The sequence below is a fragment of the Larimichthys crocea genome, chromosome XVI, assembly GCF_000972845.2.
Source record: "Larimichthys crocea isolate SSNF chromosome XVI, L_crocea_2.0, whole genome shotgun sequence".
NCBI lineage: Eukaryota > Metazoa > Chordata > Actinopteri > Sciaenidae > Larimichthys > Larimichthys crocea.
In genome coordinates this window covers 22569891-22590598 of record NC_040026.1, presented here as the reverse complement: position 1 = coordinate 22590598, position 20708 = coordinate 22569891, and the positions used below count along the sequence as shown (strand labels likewise).

The 20708-nt window shown below is 43.4% G+C and overlaps 1 protein-coding gene across 11 annotated transcripts in view; it reads left to right on the top strand.

The window, feature by feature from the left end:
- LOC104929205 (thyroid hormone receptor alpha-B) overlaps positions 1-16235 on the top strand; it is a 188901-nt gene extending 172666 nt beyond the window's left edge. For all 11 annotated transcript variants that reach the window (XM_027289788.1, XM_019277736.2, XM_027289789.1 and 8 more), the window contains 3 exons: positions 7458-7604; positions 10859-11117; positions 12259-16235. In XM_027289788.1, coding sequence (XP_027145589.1) covers positions 7458-7604; positions 10859-11117; positions 12259-12509 — 657 coding nt within the window. In that variant the 3' untranslated portion in view covers positions 12510-16235. The remainder of the gene's footprint in view (positions 1-7457; positions 7605-10858; positions 11118-12258) is intronic.
- Positions 16236-20708: the final 4473 nt, after the last annotated feature.

The following is a 20708-nucleotide window of genomic DNA, read 5'->3' as shown; positions in this document are numbered from 1 at the left end:
AACATCGACGCTGCCAGATTTCAAATTAATCTGCACAATATTATCACACCTGACGGATAAAACCTACCTCTGACACACGAAAAAGCAATGAACGCAAACTGATCAGACAATAGGATCTATTTAAATCACGTGATATTAAAAAACGTGTCAAAGGGTCGACCCTGCGCTAACTTTAACAGCTTTTTAGTGCCAGAAACACTCGACAGGCAGCAACCACAGAGTTTAAGAGTTTTCCTGCTTCGACTCAAACAACAGAACAAAATGGAGCACGCATCTTTCCTCACACGCTCGGAGTTCGTCTTTATCTCGCTGCTTGTTTCTGTTTTTCTGTGTCGTTATTCCACCATTTGTTGGGTTTATTCTTCATAATCCTTCTGGGCTTCTAACCAGGCCTAATTCCCTTCATACTTTTCATTCACACCTCGACTATCTCTCTTGTCTTAATCTCCTCCCTGTCTTCCTTTCTTCGTTTCCTCTCTCTCTCTCTCTCCCACTGTCCCTCGGAGTCTACCCTTCCTTTCCCCTCCCATCTGCTCTCTGTGAGCTTTCTCCTTATCTCGGCGAGCGCAAATCCTCAGTGCTCATCTACGAGTTTGGCAGGAATGCTGCAAGTCAAGAGTTTCTCCCTCTCGAACTGTCTATCCCGTAGTGCTCAGATTCATCCCGGACAGGCGTCCCTGTCTTGTAACTTCCTCCTGTCTCGCACAAACAGGCCAGACACTGAGCTCACGTTTTGGCTCGGGATTATCTGAGGTGCTTACCCAGAGGGGCTTTATTCAAAAAGAAGAAGAAGCACGGACCTGCGAGGTGTAGGTGGATGTTAAGATGTGAGAAATGCGGGGGGGGGGTTCATCCGGAGGGGGGTTGAAAGCACTTGTAGTGGTGTAGCGGCAAGTATTGTGGAGGGAGTTGCTAGGCAACAAGGAGGACGTTGGCCAGGTGTGATGGGGAAGTGGGCCATGTGGGGATAACGTAGGTGAGGAGGTGTGAAGAGGAGAAGAAGAATTTCCTGCAAGAGGAGAAAGTGTAACCTGTTTTTTTTAGATCACGTTATCGACGTGACTCGTCTGCTCTCACCTCATGAATCAGACGCAGGATTAAAACCACAGTGAGTAAGTTAAGGTTAGTATTAAGAAACATATTGTATTATTGTATTAAGCCTGTCTCTAGAGCATATCCAGGATTTAATAGACTGATTAGCGCAGTAACCCGCACAGCTGTGAAATACTGTATAAAAGCCCTGAGCCCGGTTCATCTGAAAGGATAAACACTTCTATTTCACACAGGCTTCACACACTAACGGGGCTCTGGAGGCTGCTGAACCCTGAATATCTGAATTTACATGCTAAGCCGACCAAGATGAGCCTTTTTCGGTCCTGTGGGCGCGGCAGCAGTGACACCGCTCCTCACACGTCGTCGTACTTTAGCTGCCAAATGACTGCTCAGTCGAGGGTGACTGTGTTCAGCGATGCACTGATTGCAGTGAGCTCCGCGTCAAGTCGAGCAAAGGACGATATAGAGTTTGTGGTAAAGGGGAGGAAGAACGAGATGACCTACATTTGTAAAGTTCGATACGTCGATCAGCCAGCGTGCTGCTGTGTGTGTGTGTTTTCTATATTCTAAAAATAAACACACCCAGTCAACTGTGAATGAACGAGACAAAGAATACCAGGACTTCAAAAAGATGTGCAGAGATACAAATCAATGCAGAGAGGATGCAACCCAAGCACTGTCGCCTCACAGCAAGAAGGTTCCGGGTTCGAACCTCAGCTGGGGTTCGCATGTTCTTCCTGTGTCTGCGTGTCCAAAGACATGCGACTAATCGGTGACTCTTAATTACTCGTACATGTAGGTGTGACCCTGATGAGGATCAGCAGTTACAGAGAATAGAAGGATCATCACAACACTTCATCCCTGTGGTCAGACTGTAGTGTGGGCAGGACATTCGACTCATGACATCACACCAGACATTTGGTCTAAATCTTGCAAGTCTCATGTTGTCTTGAGACGAGAAAAAGAACATTTAAGAGATGATAACGTCAGTCCTCACAGACGGTTAATGATCCCAACGAGTCGTAAGATGACAAAGTTTGTTGTTGCTGTCAGAAATGTTCGTTGAGCAGGTCTTAGTCCTTTTTTTCCTTCATGTGAAACTCTTGAATCTCAAAGCGATGACTCCCAGGATGATGATGATGGTCTGATCTGTCAGGTACAGTCACGAGGAGCTCGAATGACCGTGTAATCATCCAAACCTGACAAAGCCATTACCAGTGTGCGCTGGCATGACGGCTAACGTTACACACACACACTGTTAATGTCAACACTGCTGACAATGAACATTTTTAATATTTAATATATGTCTTTAAATTTAAAGACGGACACAGGCAAGTCTTTTAATTCCCCCCCAGTTCAGATCTCTGCATTACACACACACACACGCTGTGGAAGTATCAGATTTAGGTTGTCAGGTCCTAAAGAGCCCCGTGGTTTGGACATTTCACAGCTGGGACACCACATCGAAGCCGCTCCACCCGTGCATCTTGCCCATTGTGTTATTTGGCCAGATGCATCGGAGCCTTCATCTTTACGCACACGCTGGTTTGAGTTACAGTTAACAGTGTGTTCTCTTTCTCACACTCTGTGGTCAGGCATCTGGAATGGGCTTCTAGCGGAGAGAGACTCGGCTCATACAGCTGTGTGCGTACGTGCATGTCTACACATCTGTCTAGACGTAGCATTAATTACGCCAGACATTTGTATGAAATAATTGTATTGAAATTCTTCATGATTAGCGCGCCAACCTTCTCATTATACCGTACGTGACTTTTATAGAAGTAAACAACAACAACATTCCAAAACACGGGCAATAAATGATTAATTCTGAATGCAAATGAGTTAATTTAATCATATTTACTGAGGATGCTGTCCATGTTAGTTCCCGCAGTCATGCTTTCAGGCTTTTATTTCATTTTCCAGGCCGAGTGAAGCATAAACTCTGCTGGCAGCTTTTCAACTCACACAAAACGCGCTTGCTTTCAATAGAATGTAAACTCGTTAACTTTATCTACAGTTATTCACTGTTTGTCTCATGAGACAAATAGGACAGCTCGGCCGGCTGGTTTAAAATATCCTGCTCAGCCATGTGCGTGGAGGACATATGGCTTCGCTTGAACGCAGAGGTTCAGTAAGCATCAGCGCGTTTGAACCACATACCTGCAGCGCTGCAGCCATGATGATTTGATCTTATCGCCCTGTCATGCAGTGCAGTCTTCTGTGCAGCACATTTGAACATATTATTACCAGACGATTTATATCAATACTTGTGTTGGGGAAAAAACAACCTGGGGTTCAGATGTCTATATTTCATCGTCATGAACGTGTGTTGGGAGTTTCTGCACTAAAGGTGAGTTTGGAAAGAGATATTGATGAACAACTCAATCGACCCCTCTGATATCATTTTACACTATCTAATACGAGATGTTATTGGATAGTAAAGGCCAAATTCCACCGGCTGCGGGAGCTAATCGCAGCCGCTCTAGTCAATGTTTCAAACCCCAGCGGTCCCGTTAGAGAAGCGTCTCTCTGCTCGACTCCGCAGATCATGTGTGTAGCAGCCACTGCCTATTAAAACTGAAGCTAAGAGGCGAAGTATTCTCGTACTGTAGAGTAAATTTTATGTTTATTAACCAAAGAGTAGCAACAAACTTAAAATGGCATAATGTGACAAAGCTAAACAAGGTGAAACTGTCCGATATGAGATATGATATGATGCGTAATGAGACAAAAACATTGGACCTTTTTCCTGTGATCCAGAAAACGTACTTTTTACATATTTTGGCTCCTACAATGCGGATGTTCCTCCTGCATCGATCTGCACGGTTCAGCTCGAGGCTGACAGGAAGTCAGGCACAAAAACAGCACAGAGAATCCAGTCGGTTTTCAAAATAAAGCGCCCTGTGCAAACAGACAAAAGACAAACAGTTCAACTATGTAGCATATTTACATGTTTAGAAGCACATAAACCAGAAAAATGACCAAATCTGAGAAAGTTTGGCGCTTCACTTCTGAAGTGGTTTGTAGGCGCGTGGAGAACAGACCAAACCGAAGCGTTGTGGTCGTGACCTGACGGAGGCATGCCCGCTGGGGTTTCTAACTTTCCTCCCGTCTTCCTCTGAGGCAGTTTGACTGCTCAGTGATATCTTCTGCCAAAGTTGCACAGCACAGTTAACGTTATGAATTAAAAAAAAGGATTTTAATCACATAAAGTATGAACATGAAGCGTACGGTTCATCGCACATCTGTCAGCCAGAGTAAAACATATTGGACCTCGTCTCTCCTTTTCAGCTCTGCTGGAACAAACTGCAGCACTAATCCATCTGATAAAAGGTCAAGAGTTGAAGCTCGACCACATAACTGATGAGAGTGCAGTAAAAAAGGTTTTCCACCCTTGTCTCCTCTCTCGGGAGTTCGTGTCAAAGTCCAGATATCTTGTTCTCTTTTGGGATTCATCGCGAGCCGTTTTCTTCCTTCTATAAGTTCCAGGAAAGAGTTTCTCGAGGGGATCCGTGGTATCTCTCGATGTTTCATCGCTCTGACCGACCAGCCTGCACAGCAGCTCTGCGGATGTACTGTAGCCAAATGTTTTTCTCTCTATATCACCCAGATGGCCGTGCAGTCAATAAGCAAACATTAACAGTTGCAGGAAAATCGCATTAGTCCATATGAAAGCACATATAAAGCCCCACGGGCGTGAGACGTGGAGGACATTTACAGAAACAAATACGCACACCATCACACATTTATGTAACTGCTTGTGTACTGACTGGTCTGTGGAGGTAACACGACTCCAGCAGCACTTACTGAGATTGAAGTTCTCATGAAATGGCTGCAGTTGAAGGACGGCCTGAGTCATCCAAAGACTTAATTTAAAGACTCCTTTAAATGTAATGCCGCTGGAGGTACGTGGAAAATGTTTCTACAAAACCAAACAAACCGTGAAACAGATTTGAGTCATTCAAGGTTATTTATAAGAAATGTACTGCTACTGGATGTCAAACGATTGGGCTCTATGGTTTTACCTCACAGATAATCATAAAAAAGACACTTCAAGCTGCACAGAAACAAAATAAAACTCACCAGAAACCGTCTTTGTTAGTCTCTCCGACAGTCACCAAGACTTTTTAGCTTTTGTCAAATGAATCATCGTGACACGGAGCGCCTGAAGTTGCGACAGCGTAGCTGATCCTCGTGGACGGACGGGCATATATCAAAGTACGTCTCCCGAGAAAAGTAAATGTTTTTGTCACTGACAGGCCCAAAATGTGTCTGACAACATTTTGGAGACAATGCTTTAGTTTAACCAGAAACAGACGTTCTATTGTTATCGCTGAACACCAGACCAAAAAAGTTGATTTTATCTTGGGGATCGTCATAACATCATAACTCTGTTCAAACTGGATAGAAACAAAATATAACTTAGCAGAACAGTCACAGTCTTAGTGAGTCTTTACCACAATAACTGTTTGGTGGAAATGAATCCATAATTTGCGGACGTAGATGCAGACGGAGGAAGTGTGACGTCATTCTCTGCTCAGGACACCTCGTTAGCTGCTGCGTTCACATTTTAAATCTCATAACCTTTAAAACGCCTGTTCATTCATGTCGTCTGTGTCTTGTTTGTGACCCGTGACACGCTGCTGAACCTTTTGTCTTGTGGTTTGTTTTCATGCTTCTCTGCATGAGAGTGTGGCATGCATTCAGAGAGTCTGAACCTCAGCTGCTCTCTCTCCAGAGAGATGTTTACTCAGCACTGAAATGAAAAATGCCACTGACCTCCGCCAGTGAAACCAATGCTTTGTTTTGGCTCCGACATGACAAGAGTTGCAGTCCATCAAAGTTATTATTACGATTATTTAAATTTTTCCGTAATTGCTCGGCATTCGGCTGCACAGCAGAGGATTGGCTGAGTTCACGCTGATTTATGCAATTTCTCTCCCTCTGGATTCTGATTGATGGTTTCTTGTGCGAGGTGATTATTTCCACACTTTTATCTCATCCCATTTATTGTTGAAGCCCAGCCTGAATAAATGAATTCAGCCTTGACACCCGCTTTATTCAGAGGAGCGTGAAACAACATTTTTCATAGTCACAGCCACGATTCACACAACTTTGTAAACATATGTATTACTGATCTGCAGTTTCCTCGCTGCAGCCCTCCTCTAAGCAACCACTATCTGTGTGCTGATACGTCCCATTCCTTTCACAGAGCACAATCTGCTGTCCTTATCTGATAAATTGGTTTTAATTTGTCTCCCAAGGCAAGTGAGCACTTTGTAGAGAGCAGCAAAGAGCCTGTAAAACTGTTTAAAACTGAGTTTCTTCTCTTATATTTTACTCAAAGTCCTACGCCGCAGCTCTTATCGATTCTCCTATAATCTTATTTTATTCTTGTTAAGCTCATCTGCTCGAAAAAAAACACACCCAGATCAACTTTTAACTGTTCCAGGGTTTTTTACTGTCATATCGCAGTACACTTGTTTCTTTGCTCCTCTACTACTCAATCGTGGCACTTTCATGTTACATGTAGATGATTCTGTGTACACCTTATTGTCGACAACTCCCATGAAAACCAACAATTCGGACGAGCTGCAGCGAATTATCTGTTTGTGCTGAAAGTAACAGCTGTGAAACGGATCAGGAAATAACTTTTTGTTTCGACGATTACCGTCTTTATCGATGTTGGCGCTCACTCACTCTCATTCACAGTCTGTGTCACTCAACCACTGCTGTCACTCACTCTCTCTCTCTCAAACCTTGGACACAAACCAAATTTAACTTCTTCTTGTTTCTGTCAGATTCAGATTTAGAAGCTGTTTCATGAAATAAACAGGAGGTTTACCCGATCCGAGTGTCTGATTGGCAGCCACTGCGTTTTTCCAAAAGTTCGATCCGCACTACTCCACTCAAATGAATGGAAACACCTGCGTTTTCTGTCTGAATGCGGCCTCGATCCGTGTCTGAATGCTTCCCTAACCTCTCCTGTTGGCTTCTGGGCTATAGTTTCATTTCAGTAAACAGTTAAACAGTTGTTGGCACTGTAGTTGTTCACAAACAGGAGGAAATAGTTCATTTCTTGGAGGCTGTTTTCAGCCGTGCAGGTGCTCTTGTGAGTATTTACAGCAGCAGTACAGTGTATGTGAGATTGAGTGTTCATTGTGATGAAGGATTGTGTCAGCCGATGCAACATTGTGGCTATTTGATGTGATTTTAATAGTTTTTTGGACAACAGCTGAGCTCCAGGCGCAGAGGAAGAAGATGTATCCGGCTACACAGACGCTATTTATTAGAAAGATCATTTCAATGTTGTTTTTGGTCTCTTCCTGGGATTTCCCAGCATAAATAAAAACTTAAACTCATGTCTCTAATCAACCACCTACATTTGTTTCCCCCCCATGCAGCCAGACAAAATCGGCCAGTCCCCGGTCGCTCCCACGTCGGACGGAGACAAGGTGGACCTGGAGGCCTTCAGCGAGTTCACCAAGATCATCACTCCTGCCATCACCCGTGTCGTCGACTTTGCCAAAAAACTGCCCATGTTCTCCGAGGTGAGTGCCGGCTAATTGTGTCGAGGTTCAGAGGGCGAGTGTGAGAGTGTGACGGACACAAAGAGCAGAGCCAGGCTCCTGTCGTAATGTGAGTTGAGGAAATGTGTGATTTAGGAGCTCCAACGACGTGTTGATCTATATTTACAGCATACTCTGGGAAAAGACGTTTATCATGGAAGATTTTGGCAACTCTAAAATATAGTATGAAGACACAGGTTAATATGCAGATTGTTTCCAGTCACGGTGTATGTCTCCACTGGGAAATAAACCCTGAAGAAGCTTTTGTTGCCGGTGACAATCAGAGAAGCACTTTGGCTCCCGTCTGCCCCGCCTTAATTAGTTAGCAGCATGTAATCATGTTTCTTGTCGCCGCTGCTTGTAATGAGACCTTGTGTGATTGGATAATTATCGGGGTGGCCGAGTTTCTGTCTAGTGGGACAGCTGCAGTGTGTGTGTGTGTGTGTGTGTGTGTGTGTGTGAGAGAGAGAGAGAGAGAGTGAGTGGGAATCCGGTGTGTAATGAGAAGAGGAAGAGTGTAATCCATTAATGAACATAGATCACTTTTGACCTCATTGATACAGGTGTGTGTACCTCGTTGATACAGGTGTGTACCTCGTTGATACAGGTGTGTGTACCTCGTTTATACAGGCGTGTGTACCTCGTTGATACAGGTGTGTACCTCCTTGATACAGGTGTGTGTACCTCGTTTATACAGGTGTGTGCACCTCATTTATACAGGTGTGTATACCTCGTTGATACAGGTGTGTACCTCGTTATTACAGGTGTGTGTACCTCGTTGATACAGGTGTGTATACCTCGTTGATACAGGTGTGTACCTCGTTCATACAGGTGTGTACCTCATTTATACAGGTGTGTGCCTCGTTGATACAGGTGTGTGCCTCGTTGATACAGGTGTGTACCTCGTTGATACAGGTGTGTGTACCTCGTTGATACAGGTGTGTGTACCTCGTTTATACAGGCGTGTACCTCGTTTATACAGGCGTGTACCTCGTTTATACAGGCGTGTACCTCGTTGATACAGGTGTGTACCTCGTTGATACAGGTGTGTACCTCGTTGATACTGGTGTGTGTACCTCGTTGATACAGGTGTGTACCTCGTTAATACAGGTGTGTATACCTCGTTGATATAGGTGTGTGTCCCTTGTTGATACAGCTGTGTACCTCATTATTACAGGTGTGTACCTCGTTGATACAGGTGTGTACCTCGTGATTACAGGTGTGTACCTCGTTATTACAGGTGTGTACCTCGTTCATACAGGTGTGTACCTCATTTATACAGGTGTGTACCTCGTTATTACAGGTGTGTACCTCGTTCATACAGGTGTGTACCTCGTTGATACAGGTGTGTACCTCGTTCATACAGATGTGTGTACCTTGTTGTTACAGGTGTGTGTACCTTGTTGATACAGGTGTGTATACCTCATTAATACAGGTGTGTACCTTGTTTGTTGAAGATCAGTTTTTGAAAACTAAAGATCGACTAATCTGGACTGAAGAGGAATATTTATTTTCACTACAGCAGAGCAGTTTAGTGTTTATATGTGTGGTATTTATTCAGTTTGCAAACAGCGAGTAACTAAATGTTTATTTTAAGCGCAAATTGCCCGAGAACATTTTGATTGTTTTATTTCAGTTGGTAATTGTTGCGTAATTACAATATTACCTTAAAGGCTGAGCTGTAACTTATTATTGACACTTCAGTGACAGTGAATTAATTATTGGATAATAATTTTAGAGATGAAGAAACTAAACAGCAGCAGATAACAACACAGAGCTTTAGATAATCAGATATGTTTAATGTTTTTATCACAATATTATATTGTGAAAGGAGCTTTTTCAATCAGATGAGGCAGGTCAGGGAGAGTTTTAGCCTGCATGAGATCCACTCACTGCGGTGAATTACTGATAAGAATGCAAAGAAACAAAACCGCCGCTCGCAGAGCCTCTAAAAAATTAAGCGTGCCTCCCAGGTACAAATTTACAAGACAAATCAAGCCAATGAATGCTAATTAATCTAATCAGCAGTCAAGAGCAGTGAAATAAGAAACAAGCATACATTAAGGTGGGATTTAATTCAGCCCATCAGAGTCTGTAGATTTAATCAAACGGGCTCCAGCCCAGAGAGTCTAATATCCATGTAAATCAGGCTGTATTAGTCGTTATCTTTGTTCATCAGTGGAAGAACGTGTCTTCATGTTTCTCTCCTCTCTGCTTCTTTGATTTCATCCCAACTCTTCTTCTCCTTTTATACTCTTACTCTTATTGTTTTACTGTTTGTAGGATTAGATTCCAGTGTTTTCGTGTGTAGGATTGTTTGACTCAAACATTTCCAGTAACTCTACTGGAAAACTGATTACTTTCCTGCTTCCCATACACAAAGTGAGGCACCTGTACGAATCGAACAGCACCATATATTAGATTAATACAACAATAATAACAAAAGTCTAATTCTATCATTGTAAAATTATTATTTTATGCCCTTATTGAATTAGTTTACTGGCTTCGTCTGTGTATGTTGATGAATCTGTTATTTTCATGAAAGAAAATTGATTTTATTAAAAAAATCTTACTTACTTCATGAGGATTTGTTTGGCTCGTGACAACATTGAAGTGCGACAACAGATATTTAAAGATCTCAGCTGACGACTGTGATCTGAATGTAACTGTTTCCTGCAACATACACGACTAAATACATCAGGGTTTTTTTACGTGTCTGCAGTCGTGATGAAGTAACAGTAGATGACAGAAGATCGGTGGTTTGAGCCCCGGCTCTGCTTGTCATGATACTGAACACCAAAGTGTTGAATGTGTGTGCGTGAATCGGTGTGAGTGTGTGTGAATCAGTGTGTGGATGGTGAATGTGACGTGTGGTCAGAATCATCATTATTCATGTTCGTCTCTCTGATTGACTCGTGCGAGCGCTGTTTGTTTGTTTTGAGGTCTCGCTTTTGGCTTTTGGAAAATAAATTCCGTCTGTTGCTGATTTAATAAACTGAACATCTACCTGCGAACGGCAAGACGGAAGAAGAAATATAAATCTTCTCTGTTTACTAAAATGTGCCTCATTATTTTTACAGATTAGTTTGGAAGTTTTTAATATATTTTGTATCTATTTATCACCAAGCATGCCTGTTTTTTTTATTTGTTTATGTTTTATCATCAATAACTTCCCTCATTTTTCACTCTCTCTTCACTCTGAACCTCACACTAAACCTTCACGATCTTCTCCACAGCTACCTTGTGAAGACCAGATCATCCTGTTGAAGGGCTGCTGCATGGAGATCATGTCCCTGCGAGCCGCCATGCGCTACGACCCGGAGAGCGAGACTCTGACGCTGAGCGGGGAGATGGCCGTGAAGTGCGAGCAGCTGAAGAACGGCGGGCTCGGCGTGGTGTCGGACGCCATCTTCGATCTGGGCAAGAGCCTGGCGCAGTTCAACCTGGACGACACAGAGGTGGCGCTGCTGCAGGCCGTGCTGCTGATGAGCTCAGGTTATTGCTGACTTCTAAACCTTAAAGCTGCTGTGTGACTGTGCTGCTCGTAGCTCCGGCAGCGTGGGAGCTTCATGTAATGTAGATTTTCTTCGTGACCTTGCATACACAATTCCACCACCTCAGTCCGTATTCCCACTCATTACCCGCTGCTTTGCACAGCATAAAGTGAAGTGAAGCCTATTGTGAGTCAGAATGTAATTATGGTCTGCAGATAGAAGTTACATATGTATTCAGTGTTGAGGAGGACAGGAAGCTCATCTGTAATGTGATTCATTGGAGAAACTCTATTAGACACATGATGGGATGTAAATAAAAAGATGATGTGTCAGTATAATAATAATAACTAACTAATAAGATTAGTTATGAAATATGTTCCTTCTTCTTTTGTCTAGGAACTTATTTATTATCTTAAAGGTTCAGTGTGTAACATTCAACAAGAGGCAGAAACAGGATAAACAGAATAAACCAAGCACCTGTAGTTTATCCTTCATGCCTGGAGTCAGAGGCAAGGAGTGTTCTGTTGGTTGCAGTCTGCAACTCAACCACTAGATGTCACTAAGTCCTTCAACACGCTGCACCTTTAAGGCTCGCTCACACCAGCGTTTTACAAAAGCAGAGTCCACATTTATCACTGTTGACCAGCTGCAAATCATACCGTAGCTCATCAGCTGTTTTTCACTTTATTTAAGTTTAAACTGCTCCATTACAGAGTTAGTGGACACGAGTCGATGGTCCTGAGCTAACAACAAGCTCGGCCAGTGATAAGTTTATTTTTATCTGACTAAACGACACTTTATTGAAAGAAATAAACTAAATGGACTCGGACTGCACAAACATGTTCCTGACTGGCTTGTGCATTTATCCAGCTATGCTGCGAGTACATCACCAAACGTAACCACATATTTCGTGAAGATGCGCGACCAGTTATCGGTTTGATGTTGTTGTTGTGAGCTGTAGTATTTCAAAACTGATCTCAGATCTGTGTTAAATCCTCCAGTTTTAGCTCAGTATTAAACAGTTTATTGAATTATTTAACATTTGTTTATTTGAAACGATGAAACATGAACTTGCATTGTTGGTAATTGCTCATTCACTCATGCTCTTCCTCCTTCCCTCCGTCAACCTTTCCTGTCACCAGACCGTTCTGGCCTGACCTCCATGGACAAGATCGAGAAGTGCCAGGAGACCTACCTGCTGGCGTTAGAGCACTACATCAACTACCGCAAGCACAACATTCCCCACTTCTGGCCGAAGCTCCTGATGAAGGTGACGGACCTGCGGATGATCGGGGCGTGCCACGCCAGCCGCTTCCTTCACATGAAGGTGGAGTGCCCCAACGAACTCTTCCCGCCACTCTTCCTGGAGGTCTTCGAGGACCAGGAAGTGTGAAGTTGCCACCACGCAAAAAAAATAAATAAATAAAAAAGGGAAGAGGAAAAACTGGGAGAGATGGGAACGGCCATCGTTTTTCTAGGGGAAGGATGGAGGGAAAGTCCTCTCGGCAGGAAATCTGCATTTCTCCAACATCACATTTACAGTATGTGGTTTAAAAACTGGAACCAACGATAACAGGAACAATACACCAGCAACAGGAGAGTCGAGCAAACAGAGGATCTTGTTTTTTGAACACCCTCTCCTCCACCTCTTTCTCCTCCTTTTACTTACCCCTGTTTTAAAAATCCGTGTGGGGGCCCTTCTGTCTGAGCATGATGTCTTATCTAGTAAGAGTTGTAGCCATTTGCCAAGACACGTACACGATACACACAACACACACACACACACACACACTCAGCCACAGCCTGTTCCACCTCAGTTCTTCAGAGCAGCGCTCTTTGCAGGGGTCCATACACCCCCTCCCAATGTTTCCAGCACCTCTCAGTATTATTTCTGAGTAACTGTTAAGGCAGTAAATCAGAGAACATGGACATGTTATCACACACACACACACACACACACACAGTGAACACTGCACATTTTTTTAAATTTCAGCCGACGCTTTAAGCGTCACTCTGGTGTGTGATGGCTGCAGTAAAGCAAAAGCAACCAGATCATTCTCAATTCCTCGACTTCAATCTGAGCCGTTACAGCTGTTTTTTGAAAACCGGTGCTATATTTATATAAAGCTACTCCAGTTTTATGAAATGTGTTGTCTACCTTTGGGGAAAAAAAACAGACCATGGCTTCATATCTACCTTCATTTGTGTCATTGGACCGGCTCCTGTGACATACAGTGCACACACACACACACACACACACAGAGCAGACTTGCCTTGTCATTGCCCGTGCTGCTTGTGCCAGCAGCTCTAGCGTCTTATGCATGACAATTAAGCCCTTCTCTCTCCGAGGAGTTACTGCATTGAAAGGAAAGAAAGAAGAAGGGAGGAGGAGCGATAGAGAGAAGATTTAATAGGTGGACTGTAGATTCAGAGCCAGAGGTCAGACGTAAATCTCCCAAGGAGGTTTTGAATAGCAGCAACCACCAGCAAACTCCTCTAACACGCACACACACTTACATACATATATATACATATATATAAAGATACATGTGTGTGTGTCTCTCTCACACACACACACACAAACATGAATACACACATCACCTCAAAGTAACGTGAATGCCTCATTTTACTGTATGCACTGCGCGGCAGTGTTGAAATCTATACAACCCTAACCTGCAGGGTTTGTGCAGAGTCCTCTCCTCACGGACTCCAGCTCAGTGTGGCCCCTCCAGGCTTCCATACACATTTGCCTTTTTTCTTTTCTTTAGTTTTTTTTTTTTATTGTACCATGGGCGTCACTGAGAGCAGGCAAATGCCAAGAAGGCTACCATTTACCTCAAAAGTGGACACACACACCCACCAGGCTGGGGGGCAGCAGTAAACTGCCCTCGTGGTGTCAGGCACTACCTCACCTCTATGGACACGGGGCAGCTGCCCACAGCCTACACGCAGACATACACCATTCAAGTTGGCGCATGTGTAGATTAACACACAGATGTGCATAATGTTTTTTGTTGTTTTGTTTTTTTTTTGCGTAGGTGCACACTTGTAGTCATGGAAAAGACAAAAAAAAAAAAAAAAACACTCACGGCATACACACACACACCCTCAGTGCTATCACTTGGTTGAAATGAAATACCACTGAAGACAGGAGGGCCGACCATCACCCCCACTGCGGGGAATGGTACCCATTACATTCGGGTTATCTCTTTTTGTTATATGGGACCAAGTGTCATCTTTTTTGAAAATTTGGATTTGCCTGTTTTTGTCAACAACGAACGGAACAAATCGACTCACAGAAGCGACGAAGGACAGCGAGGATGCGCAGCCCAGCTGACGCCCATCGAAGCGTCGCGGCGGGAGGAGAGATACCGGAGAGTAACTGAAACCCCGTGGTGGCCACGTCCGTTGAATTAGCATGCACAGAAAGGGCAGTTTCCCCTCCGCGTCATGGCGATCTTCCACACTTAACGACGACTGCCGTTGGATCTCGATAGAGTGCGTTAGACGTAAAGAGGTGGAATGTTCTCAACAGGAACGAAGCCTCTCCAGAGGCTCTTTTAAGTGTCGTGCACTTTACCAATGCTCACCACTATAACAGTAAATGTCTCAGTGCAGACGTCCACGGCAGACGTCGCAGCGCACGAGCCAAAACGGCCATTCGAGAATGTTTCGATTCGATCATTAAAAGCCCGCTCTGTTCATTCCAATTCTGGGGCCAAGCCAAGTCTAACTGGGTTTAATGGCAGAAAAGAGAGAGACTAAGAAATCTATTTTATATTCAACGCCACGCAGCAGCTCATGCTGGGCACTTGTACAGGTTGGGTTCACCTGCACCAGGAGTGACGCGTGGCAGGCGGACGGCTTCACTCCTTCTTCTTCTTCTTCTGCAGCGGGAGGAGCAACTGGAACGCATGAGCATCATCACATCACCTGTCCTACTCCAGTCCACGACGACGCCCCTTTCTGGAGCCTAGCTCTGACTGAGTTGCACCCCATCGTCATTATATCAACCCCCGCCCCACCACCACCACCACCACCCAGCCTGGCTGGTATCGGAGTGGAGTTTTTGCACTACTGCAGCAGTCCTCCCTTCAGCCCCCCGCCCTCCCGACCTTTACTCATCAAAGTTTAACCAACACCACCCGTCGATGGGGGGGTTTAGTCCCCCCTCTGTTCTGTGTAAAGCAGAGCTGTTTTGGACTTTTGGCTGCTCTGTGTAACAGAGATTTGCAGTCGCAGTGGGCTCAGTCCCAAACCTGTCCTGTTGTCAGTATTAGACCAACAGCACACGACCCCCACGACTTAACCGACCCGACTGAGGGTGGAGAAAGATCCCTGCGTCGTCGTCGGAGTAGCACTTATTCATTCTCCTTGTAGTACTCATTGTCCCATGATCCTTTAGTAAAATGACATTTTCAAACACCCCCCTCCTCCCTTCTATCACCACCCCCTCTCCCCCCCTTTAGACACCCCGAGTTTGGCCCAGAATCATTGACAAATCAAACGGGATACCGGCCTCTCCCTTGTCAGACAAGGCTGGCCATAACTGCCCCTTTTAGAGCGGCAACCACCGGATGAATGTGAACGGCGAAGCAGCGGCGACGGGAACGAGAGACTTGCAAAGACGAAAGAAAGAAAGGAAAAGCTGAGGGCCTCGACCCCTCACTGCCATCGATGACATGAGCGAGGGAGGGCGATATGGCCGGTTGTAGAGACGACGTTCTAATAACAAACACTCGGAGGACGGGAAGGGAGACGGCGATGTCTCCCCTTCAGCTCCCAACAACAACCCCATATGAGCCCTCGCTCCCATGCCAGCTGACAACCCCAAATGTTCCCCTCCTCGCCCCCTCAGCTCCCTCCAAAAAAAAAAAAGAAAAAGAAAAGGATAAACCAACTCCAACTTCTCATCTTGGTGAGGATCAGATCGAGATCCCACATTCCAGAGATGCAGGTTTGGGATTCGAACACATCTTTGTAAAAGAACTGAGAAACAAAACAAAAAAAAAACAAACACCTCTCGATGTCCTTTTTGTTTTTCGTGAGCTGACTGGGTATGTGTGTGTGACAGGAGGGGTTATAATGCTGCTCAAACCTTCTGAGTCTGATTTAGATTAAGAAAAAAAAAAGATATATGAAATGATTATAAATCCATAAAACAAAATGAAAAGAGATGACTTTAAAAAAAAAAAAAAAGGACTCCTGAAAAAAAATGATTGGAGATTTCTTTTGTTTTTGTTTTTTCATTTTATCATTTTCTTATTTTTCTGTTTGTTTTTGACGCTTAAATCTGCTCTGTGTAAAAAAAACTTTAAAAAAAAAAAGGTTAAAAACTAAAAAAAGGTAAAAACAAAACAAAAAAACAAAACAAACAGCTGTAGTCACTTTTTGACCATGCGTGCAGTGTAACAGAAAATATTTCACTTCTTTTTCACATCTATAGTTTGTGTTGATGATAAGCCAACTGGTCTGTTTGTCTGTGTGTCTGTCCAGCTGTCCGTCCCCTTTTATCAGGAGGAATTTACAACCAACAAAAAAAAACAACAAAATAAAAACAGGAATTTCTTTTTTTATTATTATTATATTTTGTTTCTTTTTTTAATGAAAAAACAAAAAAACTTTGGAGATAAAAAAAAAACTTAAACAGGAAAAATAATGCAACAGAAACTGAAAAAAAAAACAACAAAAAAGAATTTAAAAAAAAAAATGAAACAATCTCGTCATACCTCACACAACACAAAACTCAAAGGAACTTGGGAGGAGTCATATTTTGCAGGCACATGTGAAAGTTCAGAGATGCATATATAGATTTAAAAAAACAAAACAATGTATATGTTAAAGATAATATGTGCTTGTGTGTACGCATCAGTAGAAGTTACAAAAGGACTCTTCCCTCAAGCTTTTGTGCTCTCGCTCTCTCTATCTTTATCGATTTGGGTTCTCGGATGACGGTGAGACGTTAGAGATCATCTGCTAATGTGAGCGCTTCTCTCCAACTTTTAAAGGCACAGTCTGTAGACACACAACAACAAAACAAAACAAACAAAAATGTGAATGGCCCAGAGACTGAGGGATTATGACTTTTGTAATGGCTGAGTGTTTTATGGTATTGAATGTAGCTGACAAGAGGGGGCTGGACCTGAGCCCGGCACCCACAACCTAACTTCCACACACCAGCAGAAAGGATTAGCGGTGTCACATAAATAGATGTTACAAAAACAACCAACAAAACTGAGAATATATATATATATTGCCCATCTGCAAGGTGCAATACTATGTTATGTATTTTTGTATGTTTTCTGTTTATTTTATTTTCATTAAGTTTCGTTTTTTTTGGCCATAACCAAGGATGTAAATACAAAAAAAAAAACATACAACACTCAAGAGTTATTGCAACATAAATCTAACCGCTCCATCCCACGGTCGTGTAAGGAGAGAAAACAAAGTGTAATGCTTCATACGTTAGTTCGTGTGCACTCTCTCACATGTGCATGCTTATCCATATTCAGAAGTGCCCCGTGACATTAATCATAAACCCTGTGCCTCTTCTTGTTTGCAAAGAGATCGATTCGTACCGTTCATATTCTCACACGCTACACATGAATGCCTATAGTTGTGTACGTGTGTGTGTGTGTGTGTGTGTTCATCTATGGATTCAGATAACTATCGATGTGTGTGTCGCCCGGCAGCCACGTTGGCTTCAACTTTAGCAGATCTGATCGGTTTAATAAAGAGGTGGGAGGTGGGAGACGTGAGTAGAACGTAAGCGAGTTATTACTTGGCATTGATCGTCGGCTAACTTGGCTGCGAGAGACGCACACACACACGTCATAGTTCAAAATGGATTTGTCCGCCACGACGTGGCCTCCGAGAAGCCAGCCGAGAAACCTGATATATAAAACAGAGAAAACGATGGGATGACACTTTAAATCACACTAAGCCACACGTCACAGGCCAGATGCCGAATCTGAACACTGTCCGTAAACTGACACAGCTCATTTCGGCGTAACTTTACTGTTATCACGGAGGACAGGATCGATAATAGTTACTGACATAGTTACACTTAAGTTTACACCTTCATAACGAGTTGTTTGATCCCGTAGCTGTCTGATCTACCCGAGAGAGACACTGAAATGAAGTGTAAATGGAGTCTTAAGACGATGATGACAGTTTGGACTGAGCACTATATTTGTTTTCGGCTCCGACTGGTTAAAGCTGAAAGTAATTTCGGTCTGTAATGACACCCCCTAAGACCAGACCACATCAAGCAAAGCGAATGTTTTGAGGCTGGCTTCGCGGGGGCTTCCAAGCCTATCCCTCCTATTTTATGATCCTGGGTTTATTCTCACATGTTGACACGTTGGACAAGGGTGGAGATTGTCTGTGATGTTTTTTTGGTTTTTATGGTTGTGTTTGGTCCCTCCCCAACCGCCCACCCACCCGCCCGCCCTATGCCAAATGTATATTTTGTGAAGACATGCAAGTAGCAAGATGTCTATGCAATTTCCCTCCAGCTCCCTTCAAACAGACGAGCTCCGTGTAATAACGAGCCGGTCTTCTCGCTTCTGAAATCAAATTCGGCCTCGAATTCAAGAGTTTCTTTACATGACCTGAAGACCCTTGCTACTTTCGTGTGGACAAGGGTCGGGGGACTGCCTGCTTGGACGAGCTGGCCTTCAGCTGGTCCTCGTCACGGTAGTCCGGGTCTCAGAGAACAAGTAGGAGGGGTACTGGGGATGTTATGGAGAATAAGGATTCTACAAGATGTGCTGTTTTTTGTAAACTACCCAGAAAGTGGTGTGTGTCTATGTGTGTGTGTGTATGTGTGTGTGTGTGTGTGTGTGTTGTTTGGAAGTTTGGGTACTACTCATGTCGACTTGACGTGACGCTCTCATTGTTTGGTGGGTTGAACCTCGAATTTTCCACAATTAAGACGAGCCCCTAGAGTCAATCCTTCTGTGTGTGAAGCTTTAATTTTTCTACCCTGCGACCAAGTTAATGTAAATTTTAAAGAGTACTCTGGAAGTCTGTCAGTGGGACGTACGTAGCACAAGCAAGTTTACTTAACCCGTTACTTCTGCTGTCGAGACGCGAGGAAAGGATTTGAGAAATCTACTCTCCCCACTGAGTGGACCATCAGTTGTACTTAAGCACTTGACTAAAATGCACTTTGAACTCCCCAGAACGGCCGAACCGAGCCGCCATGTGTGGAAAAAAAAAAAATGTACCCAAGCCAATTGCCTTTTCCACCATTTAACGATTTTACTTCAACCGCAAAATAAACAGAATCGCAGCCTCCAGGCAAAGACGTTAAATTACTAATTATAAAGTTTACAATTATTTTTTAATGAAGTGCAATAATTGAGCGAGTGAACCTTTCGGCGTATTTTCTCTTCTCGTCAGATCTTATTTATACATTTGTGCTGAAATGTAATGATTGCTTTTGAAAATGCGCCCACCCGTGAGAGCATCAGCGAGACCCACTCCAGACGCACACAAACACACACACATGTACACACACACACACACACACTACTTTTTGTGACTGGGTAAAGGAAGCTATTGAAGGATTCTCTCAGGTAAAAGAACATTTTCTAATAAATGATGATGAACCTTAGATGAAAAACCATTGTTAGCTCATCTTTTGTTTTTGTCTTCTCAATTTTTACAACAATGTATCTTTTTTATGTTGTGTGTTTGGTCCTGAACAAATGGAGCAAAAAAAAAAAGGTTTCAAGGATTTGGATGTTGAGTCACAAAGAATCATGCCCCCACATTGCTTCTTTCTTAACCCTGAATGAAAACATACTTCTTCATGTGTGGAGGTGGGAGAGTGTTGCGTCCGTCTGTTGGTGACGTTTGTGAGTTGTCTTTTATTCTTTGGGTTTGTCGCTGCACTATATGGAAGCCCATTCCCTCCAGGAAAAGTCAATTTTATTTACAAAGCCCTGTATCACAAGTGACAAATTGCCTTTTGCTTTGAAATCTGTACAATCCTCGTTTCGGATACTTGCCAAAAATGACCGTTAACACAACTTGGGATCTCTCTTCCAGGACGGACATACATGCAATAGTAAAATTCCAGTACAGCCAGTCAGGATTACAAAACTATAGATTGTAAATGTGTAGAATATGCATAAGGCAGGACCCTGAAGCACCAGATCCCATTAAACAGCCACTCCGCCACCATGGAGACCCAGAAATGTATCACAAGAGTTAAAGCTCAAGAAAGGGAACTCTTTGGTTTCGGCCTTAATAGATTTTTTAAAGATTGAGTTACCAACTCTGCAGTTTTATCAGAATTTAAGAGCGGGAAACTATCTGACATCCAGTTTTCCAAAGTAGACTAGAGTATCGTCGGCATAGCAGTTGATATTAAGTCCATGACTGTGTGTGATCTGGTCAAGAAATTTAAGAAAGAAGAAATATGAAGAGAGAAAAGCTGATGACCCAGAACAGAGTCCTGTGGTGCTCCATGTTCCACATCAGAAAACTGTAGTATTAGTATAAGAAACACACACACAGTGTTGTTACAGATAATAAGACTTTAAACGTGTGAAAGTCAGACTGGAGATGCCAAATTAATCTA